This window comes from Carassius gibelio, chromosome A20 (genome assembly GCF_023724105.1).
Source record: "Carassius gibelio isolate Cgi1373 ecotype wild population from Czech Republic chromosome A20, carGib1.2-hapl.c, whole genome shotgun sequence".
NCBI lineage: Eukaryota > Metazoa > Chordata > Actinopteri > Cypriniformes > Cyprinidae > Carassius > Carassius gibelio.
The window spans coordinates 28,456,563-28,470,071 of record NC_068390.1 but is presented as its reverse complement, the minus strand read 5'-3'; the positions used below and the strand labels follow the sequence as shown (position 1 = coordinate 28,470,071).

The window sequence follows — 13,509 nt, the reverse complement described above, 5'->3', positions numbered from 1 at the left end:
AGAAATCTACCTGCATTTATAACATATTTCAGTTTATTGTGCAAAAAATCAGGTCAAACAAACAATGATGAATAAATACAATCCATAGCTGATTACTGTGTCATTAAATAAGACAAAACACTGACGAACTGCAGATTACACACACATTATAAACTTATTTGGCAATAAAAACGGACATTAAAAATAATTAAGAACACAAATACTCTTGTAAAAATAAAAACTATTAACATCCACAAGAGTAAATGACACGGGTGAAACACCTGAGATCAGAAGTTCAAATATACACACGTGAAACACACACACACACACACACACACACACACTCTACTCGTCCTGAACGAGTCTCCTCTCCACCGAGCGCAGCAGCAGTTGTGAGTATTGCTCCAGTAAGGCGAGCGTCTCCTTGCCCTCCTCCATCCGAATGACTCCGGACACTGAATCCAGCTCCGATCGCACGTGAATCAGCGTGTCTGACATCAGCTGACGCATCTGCTGCCGCTCCACACTGCGCTCGGCATCATGGGAGATCAGCTGAAACACCACACACAGTGAGAATGACTCTGTGACAGACTCAGTACAGACAAACGCTAGTCACTCACCGTCCTGTAGAGCCGCGTCGCCGTCCTCACGCTGCTGCACAGGTCAGCTGCGGCCCGTCTGCAGATCTCCAGACCGACCGGAACATCTGTCAACAACATCAGCAATACAGACTCCAGAGATGAGCTCATGACATCAGGAGACAGAACACATGCTGTAACCAATGACTGTGAGAGCACGAACACAGCGTGAACCGATAGAAGAAGAAGAGCGTCGCCGCTGCAAACCTTCATCAGGAGCGTCAGCCTTCTCCATCGCTCGAGGACGAGCCGTCTGCTGGGGGTCTGTGCTGGAGGAGGAGGAGGAGGATGATGAAGAGCAGCTCGGGTCAGACAGAAGGCTCTGAGATGAAGCCGATGTGGTCGGGCAGCTCTGGCGCTGACTCATGCGGGGTCTGACGGCTCTCAACGGAAGCGCTTTGGGAGAGTTAGTGAGGAAGGACGAGCTGCTCGACGCAGGGGCCAGACTCTCGCAGGAGCTGCCCACATGCAGACTGTCCCCGACGGACGCCGAGCGGCTGGTTTTGGCCATGGAGCTGGTGGTGGGGCTCATGTAGGAGCGCAGGACACGGCTCTGGGACGGACTGTCCCACGGATGAGGAGAGGACGGGGGATGAGGGACGACCTTCTCCAAACTGAGCTTCAGAAGGACGGGACGCGCCTCTCGCCGCAGACGGGACGGAGACAGGGACCTTCCTGCTGCGACAAATAAATACTTTAACTAATATATATATTATTAATAATAAGTATAGTTCAATGGTGACTACATTCATTATAGTATTAGTACAAATTATTTTGTTTAAAACTGTAATATTTATATTCAGTTATACTTTATACAGTGATACTAAAAAAATATTTTTAAGTCACTGAATGAGTCAAAGCATGAAAACTCAAGTAAAGATTTCTAACTCGTTTTGGTTCTTGTACAAAGCAAATCCACGTGATGTTTTTTTTTTTGAGGATCAGATTAAAAAAAAAAAAAAAAAAACAAAGAGTCTTCAAAGTAAAATATATAATTTGAGAAGAAAAAAAGATATTAGTCTTATTTTCTTAAATAAAAAAATTAAGTGACCTGAAAAAAAAAAAAAAAATCTGCCAGTACGGTCAGGTCAGAGGAATAAACATTTTCCCTTTAAATAAAGTTTTTTTTTTTTTTCACTTTGGCAGATATTTTTTTCTTGTCATAAGCATAGTCATTTCATCTTCATATAATTTTTCAGAAAACAATACTTTGTTTATTTTGCATCTCCTTGATTTAAGGATGTTTGGGGTGGGGGGGTGGTGTTCTGGAATTATTTTTTTTTTTTTGCAGTGCAGAAATGCAATGTTGCAATGTCAGGTTTTTAACAATATTGTGCATTTAAAGCCTTAAAATAAAGCTTTTTTTAAAAAGAAAGCAAAACTGGTAAAATGATCCCATGTGACTCATGCTGTATATTCAGACTGTTCTGGAGGCATTTGGTGAAAAATAAACCAAAAATGTAATTTATTATTTATCAAGTATCTTAGCTTGATGAACGCTCTTGAAAACCATTTCCTCTCAATCAGTGAGATGTAAATCAGAGGCTTGATCAGACCACACACTCACGGTCGGCGCTCAGACTGTGTGCTGAAGCAGATTTCAGGAGTCCAGGGCAGGAGACACGGCTCAGGTACGGGTGGCTCCTCTGCTCTGGACGATCGGGCTCTCCTGTGTCCTCCATCAGGGGCCTGACGCCGCTGACCGTGGGCTTCACTGCCGCACTGGATCTGAGAGTCTGATGAGGAAACACCGAGTCCATCCTGCATGTGGAGAAGATCCTGTTACTGCATCAATACATGCAGCTGGAGTAAAGCAGACCATCATCGTGAGAATACCTGCTAGAGGACTTCTGGATGTGCAAACATGCTGAGATGCTTCCTTCAGCGCTCAACCGAGACCCTGAGAACAAATCAAAGATTCAAAAGTATTACATTCATGCATTCAGCCGATGCTTTTATCCAAAGTGACTTGCAAAAGAAGCAGAAAAACTAGAGTTTACCTGCATGATTGCCGTCCGTCAGCATGTCGGAGCGTCTCCTGACCTCCTGATGTGGAACACTCTCAGATTCACAGATCAGTCGTGTGTTACCGTCACAGGATTCATCATCAGAGCCCAGCGCCTCCACATCTGAGAGAAGAAACAGCTCATGATTCTCCATCTCTGTGCTTCATCTGAGCAGTTACTGGTGGATTCACAAGTTACTGTTGCTTTCATGGATTTGATGACTTTTATCATGAATTCCCTTGGAACTGATCCCATGACACCAGTTTTGAGCTACATGAATGTTCAGATATGAAACATAAAACACAACACTCTGAAACTTGCAGGTGCATATATTTATATATTAGTGCAATATCAGAAACTATAATTTGCTCTGGTACCCTCCCTTCCTTTCCGTGGTGACAAAATACACACCAGAATGTCTTCACTCAATGGCTGGATGTCTAAGTGGTGGAATAACATTGGACGAGTTTTCGGGGCAGACCTGACCAACTGAAAAGTGATAATCTTTATCCCTCCGGGGTGGTGCAGCTTTTCTCTCTAGAAATATGGCACATAGTCTTAGAGTTTGTACTTGGCTACCTAACTAACAGGTCATGTCCCAAAATCCTTCAAACTGGCTCTTATTAAGGGTCTCATTTAAAAAAACATAACTTGATCCTAGAGAATTAATTACAGGCCGATCTCAAATATCGCTTTTCCATCAAAAAAATAAAAATAAAAGGCAGTATCAAGGTATCATATCAATAACAAGTGCAGTATGGAGTACCTCAAGGCTCAGTACTAGGGCCGCTACTCATCACGCTTTATATGTTACCCTTGGGAGATATCATCAGGAAACATGGTGTTAGCTTTCACTGTTATGCTGATGATACTCAGCTCTATATTTCTCAGTGGCCCAACAATACACAATTCAGAAAACAGACAGATCTTTTCCTATTTGGCTCCCAAGCTCTGGAATAACCTACCTAACATTGTTCAGGAGGCAGACACACTCTTGCAGTTAAAATCTAGATTAAAGACTCATCTCTTTAACCTGGCTAACACATAACATACTAACACATTTCTATAATTAAAGTATTTTTAGATTTTTCAGAACCGGGAACACTTCCCATAACACACAATTCACTTGTTACATCATTAGAAGAATGTCATCTACTCTTATATTAGTATGTTTCTCTCTTATTCCGTAGCCACCAGATCCAGTCTGCATCCAGATCAGATGGTGGATAAGCACATAGAGATGACCTACAGCTCAGAATGTAAGTGTAGACCACATCAACTAGATGAGTCCCAGAGACAGATCCCCTACGAAGACATCGTCAACTAGAACGACCATCGGCACAAGACCACAGGAACCAGGTGAGCCCTCTGCACCTGTGCTGCAGCCTGGAATTTAACCAAATCATGCTAGTTTCGTCTGGTCAGAGGAGGACTGGCACCCGACTGAGCAGTGTCTCCCAAGGTTTTTCCTCCATTTCTGTAACCCATGGAGTTTTGGTTGCTTTGGCTTGTTTACTTGGGGAACCTTGACTGATTGCACAAACACTACTGGAAGAGAATTGAACTGCATGACCGCATCACTGAATCATCATTGAACTGGAAAATAATTCTTTCATTGACTTCTGTTTGCAATCATACTGAATGAGTTGTGAACATGAAAACTCAAGTTGTTTGGATCCTTGTAAAGAAAAACCCAAGTGTGAACACACACAAAAAAAAGAGTTTCATAAAAGGATCATTAACATTCAAAAGAAGTCTTCAGAGTAAAAAAGTAATTTTCAGGGTTTTAATTCTAAAGTAAAATATGCATTTTTAAATTGTATTTATTCCTAATATCCCTTGTGTGTGAGGTTGCACCCTGGTGTCGGTGGTCTGGACTGGATCCTCCGCTGCCGTAGCCCATGGAGGCTCCACTGATGGGACTCTGAGCTTCTGCTCTCTCCTCGTGCTCGACGCTCTCAGACAGAGCCTGTCTCCGGTAGGACGGCCCAGGCAGGCTGCTGGAGCTGGGACCGTAATCTGGGTACAGAACCACACCCTCGGGTTCTGGAGCACCGACGGGAACCAGCCAGGCCGAGTCACGAGGACGCCGGAGACTCCAGTCCTGAACAACACAGAACCACATGAATGTTTCATGTTTATTTGAATAAATCCATTTTAAGTTTGCAACATAATTATATCAAAATATCTGCAGTTCAAATGCTTATTAACAGAAATGAACTGGGCTGAGTAACAGTGACCTGCAGGCTGGAGGTGCTGCCTCGCTCCTCGTCCCGCGGTCGGTCAGTGCTGCTTCTGCTCTGGACTGGAGCTTCAGAGAGTGAATCGAGCTGCCGCAGCTCCAGCATGGACTTCACCATGAGCTCCAGCGATCCCACACGACTGGACCAGCGCCTGCGAGGACGGCACGCCACACTCGAGTCTACAGACGCCTCCTGCACACGAGCGTCAGACGATGGTCAGCGTGTCTGTACGGTCATGTGACTTCAGATCATGCAGCTTTACAGCAAGCTCCAGTGAAAGATACTCACCTTCAGCTGTGTTTCATCAGATGCACCTTTATAAGAGAGAAGGTGACAGCATCAGACACTTTATTCCACATCACATTTACATCAGTAAGTTTAATTAGTCCTTTGATTATGTTTTAATTTTTATATTGTATGTTTTCTTTTTAATTCTAGCTCAAGTTTAAGTATTTCTCGTGCATTTTTCTTTTTATTTGTTTTATACGTTTATAATGATCCTGATTTGTACCCGTTTAACCATATTTGGGGGCAAATCTGTATCCAGAAGTCAGCTAGATCTGAACTGTTGTTGTGTACATTTAATATTCCCCAAAAAATAAAAATACTGTGGAAAGTTTTGTGTTACTCTTAGGTTATCGTATCCATAAGTTGGTGTATATAAAACCAGAAGTCCTTCTTTAGAGTAAAGGTTCTGACCCGTCTCTTCAGCGGTCTTCATCTCTTCCTCTTCCTCTTCTTCCTGGTCGTTCTTAGATGGCCAGCTCATGATGGATGTGGATCTGTGCACAGAAGAACGTCTGAAACAGACACAAACTCAATTATATCCAAATGACCAGGCTTTAACCACTCAAACGCACATGATGCAGATGTCAAACGCTCCTGTACCTGAAGGGATTGCTCCTGAAGCTGGACGTCCGGTCACGGTGTCTGATCGCAGACAGTCTCTCTCTCATATTGATAGTGAGTTCAGGAGCGAGTCGCCACACAAATATACAGCTGAAACACAACAGATGCAGTCAGTGAGATCCACAGCATGACAGGAGCTGAACAGAAGAACAGCTGGAGTCAAACCTGTCAGCTGAAGACGAGAGCAGACGCCTGCAGTCACTGCTGAACCTCAGAGCCGTGATGTTCTCTGCCAACAGGAAACACAGAGTCACCATCACTGCCCCAATCACCATCATCACAGTCAGCATCACCACACAGTGAGGAAGACAGAAGAAGGCCGATGTTACCAGAGTGTCCGAACACGGTGGCCAGGCTCTCTCCGGTCTGGAAGTCAATCAGATTGATGTTCTTATCTGAGCAGCTGGACGCCACAAACAGACCCGACGGATCAATCTGAACCTGCAGAAATCACAAACTACACTTCACTGACAGAACACAAACAGTAGAAGCAGACCGATCCATGACTGAATGAAGCGATGCACTGCTGGCTTTCAATGCAATTTGGCTTTTTTAAAATAGGTGCAACATGATGAGAAAAACAAACAGAGGAAGGGCTGTGGGGACCCCACAAAGTTGACCAAAAACCACATTACCCATAATGCACTTTTCATTTTGGCCCCACCCATTAGTCTGTCTGTGGGCAGTGGAGGTTTGATCAGTGGTTTTAACACAGAGGAGTTCACAGCAGGGTTAATATTATAGCGGACTAAAACTAAACCATAAAAATGCTACTTGAAATAAATGTCAAATTAAATAAAATATACAAAAACATCTTTAACTTATGAAATTGAAAGTGACATGTAGCTAAGTATGGTGTTCTATACTCTGAATCTGTGCTCTGCATTTTACCCATCAAGTGTACACACACACACACACACACACAGCATTGAGTAGTGAACACACGCACGCACATAAAATTAGAATTATTTATATTAACAAAAAAGCAGAAAATCTAAAAATAAAATCTAATTCAAAATATTAATACAAAATGTAATCGTATGTCAATAATACTAAATTATAATTTGATTCATTTTGTCAATTTTTATATACTACCCCAGTTTTAATTTATTGAGTAAAAGTCAACACCACAACTATAACAATTACACCACAGAAGAAAAATATCACGAATCACTTTCAGAAGAGACATTTACAGCCAATCAGAATACATCTGATTATAAAGAGCTTGTGTATAAACAGTCAATAAACAGACTGATGTGGTTTCATTATAGTCACTGTTCTGTGTGTGAACACACGTCAGGTGTTTGTTAGCATCACGGTGACAGTGATCTGACCTTCAGCAAACCGCCGTCTTCAGTCGGAGAGCCACTGAAGGATCTCTTCTGTTTGCCGCTGCTGATGCTGATCACTCTAGAGAACCACAGACACACACCAACATCATCAAACCATCTCCACTCCAGCCATCACACGCTCAGACCAGCGTCTGTGTCCTCACCGGATGCTGCGGTCCTGACAGCCCACGGCCGCGTACTTGCAGCTGGGATCCACATCCATGTCATTAGGAGTCGCCTTCCGAACCACATGATGAGTCCGCTTGAATTCAGCTCCTCGCTCCGTCTAAACAAACCAGAGTTAGTATCATTAACTCAAACCCTGAGCAGAGTTTTGTTACAGAGGAGCAGAGCTTGTGGTGGTTTTCTCAGGACTCACTCTGTGAGCAGTGCGGATGTAAACACTCTTATCTGCTCCACAGCTGACGATCCGCAGAGTCCCGTCACCGCCGGCTGGATCCAAACATCACGGACAATCACAAGATCACAAGATCAACACCTACCGCACGTCTGCTAGTGTATCATTAGATTACATCGAGCTCTCACCAGCGAAGCGGACAGACGTGATGGAGGACGAGTGCTCGTCCAGAGTCTGCAGCAGACTGTAGTCTTCCTCAGCGTCCAGCACATGGATCAGACGATCTCGACTCGCAGTGGCCAGCAGATTCACACCTGTCCAACACACGTTCAGTCACACACACACACACAGAGAGAGAGAAACGCTCTGATCTGAACACACACACACACACACACACCTGACGGAGGTTTGGAGTATTCCAGACATAAGATCTCAGAGTCATGGACCTCAGCCTTCACCAGCTCCTTCATACTCGTCAGATCATGAATCCTGTCACCACATCAACACAAGATGAAATATATATACAAAAAACATAATAATAAAGTAAATAAATAACAGAAAATGAATAATAAATAGTTAAATAATAAATGAATAAAATACATAAACATTATGAAAATAATTTAAAATAAATGTAAGTGAAAATATAAATGCAAATTTAAAATAAATGATTGTAAATTAATGATTTTACACGAATAAACCGAAAATAATAAAAAATAATTAAATGAAAAAAGTGAATAATAATAATAATAATAAGTAAATAAAATAACCAAATAAATAAGAAAGAAAATAATTGCAAATAAATGAATAATTTTACTCTAATAAACTGAAAATAATTACAAAATAAAAGTGAATAAATAAATAAAAAAATATTATGAAAATGATGTAAAGATGGTATTTTCATGGGAATTTGACATGATCATCTGGACCTGAGTGTGCCCTTTCTGTCTCCGGATGCTAGGTGTCTCCCGTCCGGACTGACACAGATGGTTCTGATCCCGCTCCTGCCATCACCACTCCATCCCTCGGCTTTCTCTGAGCCAGCGATGTCAGTTCCCTCCACGTCCAGCAGGGCGGCGGTGCTGTCCTCCATGTAGAAGATGTGATGAAGATCCTGTGAGAGTTCAGAGTCACTTCATCACTGGTCATCACGACACTCGGTGCTCAGCAGCTGGACTTACGTTACTCAGGACGTTACGGCCGTGAACGCCGTCTGAACTCCAGAGACGCACAGAACCATCAGACGAACACGAGAGGAACGCATCAGACGAGCCAAACGTGGGCTTGGACCCGTCGCTCTTACTGGGAAACATCTGGAACAGATCATGAAAGAAGGAAACACTCTTTTCAAAATGCTTTTTATCTTCTGCATTTATTTCATCAAAAACACAGGAAAATTGTGAGAGGTTACTGCTATTTAATATAACTTTTATATGTGAATATCTGTTAAACTGCAATTGATTTCTGTGATCAAAGCTGAATTTTCATTATCATTACTCCAGTTCTTCTTCAGTAATTTCCCTTTAACAAAAATAATGCGTTTATTCATCTTCTTCTGTGATGCATTAAATTGAACGTGAAAATGACATTAAAGACATTAATAAATTTATAAAAAATAAAAATACAGATGCACATCACAGAAATAAATTACAGTTTAACAGATTCACAACGAAAACTGATATTTTAAATTGTAATAATATTTAACATTTTTACTGTATTTTTGATCAAATAAACATAGCCTTGTTGAGCAAAAAAGAAACAAAAATGGTTTAAATTAAAGTGATAAAAAGTTTTGACTGGTTGGGTAATAAAAGGCTACAGAAAGAGTGTGTTGTCACAGTTGTGCTCAACAGAAAAAGCTATAGTATTGATATTAATATTGATAATGGATGCAGACGTGTATGTGAGCGGATGTTCACCTGGAGATCCCAAACGCAGGACGAGTGATAAAGCGCCGAGTGAACTTTGCCCACTTTGTGCAGGTCTCTCGTGTCCCACACATATAAACTGTGGTCATTATACACACAGGACAGCCAGCGGGTCACGGGGTCAAAGGTCACCGCCACCGAGTCCGGGTAACAGGCGTCCGGTGTTCTGCTGACCAGATGCCTGAAGAACAGAGGAGTGAATGTGTGACAGTCTTTCGCTGCTAATCACAGCCGTTAAAGGGTTAACAGAGCTCTGCAGGAAGAGACGTTCACAACCAGATCAAATCAACACTCGACCCATAAACCTGTGCGCTGCGAGACGCATCCATCACTACACAACTACATCCAAGACATTACAAAGATGATGTATTCACCGGGGCTGTGTGGCGGCGGACAGCTGGACGCCCAGAGGATGTGGACGGGGCAGTGTGCTGATGAAGCGCAGGTCAGACGCCCCGAACACACGCACCGTCCCGTTCGCACCGCCGCAGAAGATCAGGTCCTCCGTCACCGCCAGCGAGCGCGCCGAACCCGTCTGGACACACGAACACACGTGAGGAAGAGCCACAGGAAGCGGCGCTGGAGGTCATGTGACCTGACTGACCTGCAGGTGCACCCAGCGGTCCAGAACCCTCTGAGCGTTGAACTCACACAGCAGCCCCGACGCCGTCACACAGAAGGTGCTGTCGGACCTCAGGCCTCGTCCACACGCCACGTCACAGAAGAAGTTATTCTGCAGCTCCCCGAGGAGCCCCGAGCGGCCCATCAGCGGCACGGGACACACCTGCTGCAGAGCATCATGGGAACGCTCCATCACACACTGCACTCTTATAAACAAGCTCTCTTTACTGTAGTGATGTAACGCACCTGATGAGCGTGAGACGGATCCAGATACCAGAAGCGGACGTGTCGGTTCCCCGCCGTGACGAAATGATTCCCGTCCTCGGAGAAGGACACGGCCGTCACCTTACTGGACACCTTATTGACTGCTATAAGAGCGCTCTTCTGCAGGAACCACAGAGGGAACACATGTAGTGATGCAGGGAAAGCTGCAGGGCATGATGGGTAATGACTGTACCTTCCAGGCCCACAGGTTGACGCTCATGTCGTGCTGTGACCCCACGCTCACGATGTATTTGCCGTTGGGAGAGAAGGCCACGCAGGACACGCCATACTTGTGCTCCAGCAGCTCAGAGACCAGCGAGCCCTCGCTCACGTCCCACACACACACCGCCGGCAGATGACCGCTCTGAACACACACACTGACCGTTAGCGACTCACACAACCCCTGACCACACACCTGTGAGAGTGACCTCTGACCTCTCCAGTGACCAGATACCGGCCGTCTGACGAGAACGACAACGCGCTGATGCTCTTCCTGACGGACCACAGAAGATTCACAACACACAGGTTAATGGATTCATAAATCAAAATGAAATAAATGTCCTCAAGCCTAGATCAGGATGAGTGTGTTTCTTCATAACTCCATAATAACACTTCCTCCAGTGAAACATCTGCTGTTGTCTCTCACAGATTAGTTTAGATCTGTTTAAACGCTGCTTGATCTGTGCAGATTTCTCTCCTGATTCAGACCAGAACACTTTTTCACTGGAGGAAGTGTTATTATGGATTATAGACTCTATGTGTTTGAGTTAAAATCATCTTAATGCTGGATGTGTTTCAGGTTTTGTCTTCTCCAGATGTTCACTGATGGACTGGAGTGCTGTGGATTATTGGGATGTTTTTATCAGACTCTCGTTCTGACGGCACCCATTCACTGCAGAGCATCCTTTGATGACACACTGATGCAGTGCTACATTTCTACAAACCTGATGAAGACACAAACTCATCCTGATCGCAGATGGCCACATTAGGACATGCTCAACTTTCTTTTTTTTTTGAATCACATTCTTGAACATCTGGAAGACATTACTGAATGAGGTGTGAAAGTGTGGCTCTTCACCTGGATGAGTTGAGGAGATGCTGTTGTGTGTTTTTGGCTGGGTTCAGTAACACAACGACACACCTGGAGGAAACAGAAACAAGCACTGCGTTCAGTGTGTGAGTCCATTAATAGGCCTAAACCTTCAACTAATCTTTGTATTTTCATTAAAAGCTGGTTAATCGCTGTAATACTCTCGGGAAAGAGCCACAAGGATTGAGATCTGCTTTCCTTACTGTTAACAACACACCTACTGTAGAAAACAGGAAGATGCCATATTTAATCCAATGCATTTATTAATTTAACATTATGTCTTTCCACATAAAGAACCTATTTAAACTAAATAACTTAAAAACGCTTTTTGAGAACTAGTCATCCTGAGTCAGCTCACCCGGCCGGATAGGCCACGGTTCCTGAACACGGATCGCATGTCAAACCACTGTTTCCTGCAGTCGTGATGCCCAGAACTTTCTCAAGAGTCACCTGAGACAACAGAAAACACACAAACTATTATATAATCCACACAAAGAGTGAGCAAAATAAATATCACTGTACTGCACAGACAACTAAACATTTATGGGGAAGTCTAAACAATGTTTTTTAAATAAATACTTGAACATAGTAATAATATATAATGGATTCTATATATTGAAATTTGTAATATATAATAAATACAATAAATAAATTATGTTTTAAATATACTATATGTTTTGACATAAAAGGTTTTCAAGGTGGGAAAGAACTGATACTGAACTGAACTTTAGTGCTGATTAATGACATTAATGATCATTGTTCCTCAGAGTTAAAGACCTTCCGCTCGGATTCAAGAGCTCAAAGTCAACACAGGAGCATCATGGGAATGTGCTGATGATGTGTTTAAGAGGTTTGTTCTGTCGATATCATTGATGTGTGAAAGAGTGAAACACTGACAACATCATCCGATTCTGTCCGCAAATGAAGAGCGGGTCAACATGAAACCCCTGAGATCTTCAGTCACACAAGATCAAAAGACGAACTAATCATCAGCGCAATGAACGAAACTCAATCAGCAACAGATCAAAGGACGCGAACTCTTCAGAACTCGTTACATGTTGCGCTCGATGTTTGTTACAGTGAGCAGACATTTGATGAATGTCACAAATTAACGTCTGGGTGTTCAGATACATTCTGAACCGCAGCGCTATGATTATAATAATAATTGTGATAATAATAATAATGAGAGATGCTGATGATAACAGCAGTGAGTTTCTTTACCTGGCTGGACAGACTGTGTTTGAAGCGGCCGCTTCTCTTTCTGAGTTTGATGGACGGCGAGCGCAGGAGACTCTTAATGCGACTCTTGATGGTGAAAGTCTCCATGTCCCTCAGAGTCCAGCATTCACACACGAGCGAGGTAAAACTCCAGTAAACACTACAGTAAACTCAAGCGAGTCGCGCTCAGCCGCGTTTGAATCTCCACCGACTCCAGCGGAGCTAATCAGCGCGTGCGGCGATCTGATTGGCCTCTGTGACGCATGACGTCTCGCTGTGATTACATATTCATGAGTTTGATATAGAGGGTGGTTTGGTTTCTGACTCCTGAAGGATTTGGAGTTGGAGCAGAGTAGGCTAACATTTAACATATGAATAGAAATAGAAATATATTGAAGAAGAAAATAAGAAATTATCTTAAATAAATCCTGATTGGCATATCATGAGAAGCTGATAAGCATATCATGAGTTTTAAAGGTTTTATTGGCAATAAAATAAAATGAATAATGAGTCAATATTTACAGTGTTTACTCTTGTTCTTCATAACCTGCAGTTCACTCCGTCATGCTGGATATTAGCTTCTGGGCCAAATCTTGACCGATGACCATCCATTCTTACCTTATTAGTTGATCACAATTTGTGTGCTTCTGTTTGTCCACTCGTCTTTTGAGGACTGACCACAGGTTCTGATGGGACTGAGATCCGGGGAGTTGCCTGGCCAGCAGGGGCGGAAAAATATTCTAGAAAAATATTGATGGGGTGGCGAGAAGGGGGCAGAAATTTTTGAGGGGTGGCAACATATGGCAGACGTATATATACTGAATTTAGTCACAGTTTCACAGTTTGATGATGAATGTGCACACTACAAAAGGACACAGACTATCATTTACAAACTTAATCTCATGCAATCAATGTCTTGCATCTGAA

The 13,509-nt window shown here is 43.1% G+C and overlaps 1 protein-coding gene across 5 annotated transcripts; it reads right to left on the bottom strand.

Annotated features, from left to right (window-relative positions):
- Positions 1 to 11: 11 nt before the first annotated feature.
- On the bottom strand, positions 12 to 12,827 carry LOC127938265 (mitogen-activated protein kinase-binding protein 1). 5 transcript variants are annotated; one of them, XM_052534721.1, is made up of 29 exons: positions 12,586 to 12,827; positions 11,723 to 11,814; positions 11,353 to 11,415; positions 10,710 to 10,767; positions 10,468 to 10,638; positions 10,257 to 10,394; positions 9,994 to 10,176; positions 9,764 to 9,924; positions 9,381 to 9,570; positions 8,643 to 8,774; positions 8,391 to 8,575; positions 7,862 to 7,953; positions 7,653 to 7,778; positions 7,486 to 7,559; positions 7,271 to 7,392; positions 7,110 to 7,185; positions 6,105 to 6,216; positions 5,941 to 6,004; positions 5,755 to 5,865; positions 5,566 to 5,666; positions 5,155 to 5,180; positions 4,864 to 5,058; positions 4,481 to 4,727; positions 2,618 to 2,746; positions 2,454 to 2,517; positions 2,185 to 2,378; positions 825 to 1,295; positions 600 to 685; positions 12 to 531 (listed from the first exon to the last, which is right to left on the bottom strand). In XM_052534721.1, exons 1-29 carry the CDS (start codon positions 12,688 to 12,690, stop codon positions 325 to 327), a joined length of 3,975 nt encoding a protein of 1,324 aa, XP_052390681.1. In that variant the 5' UTR covers positions 12,691 to 12,827; the 3' UTR covers positions 12 to 324. The 5 variants fall into 5 exon arrangements, with proteins under 5 accessions (XP_052390681.1, XP_052390684.1, XP_052390682.1 ...); XM_052534724.1 differs by having other exon boundaries at positions 9,994 to 10,173; XM_052534722.1 differs by having other exon boundaries at positions 825 to 1,292; positions 12,586 to 12,825.
- Between the last annotated feature and the right edge of the window lie 682 nt (positions 12,828 to 13,509).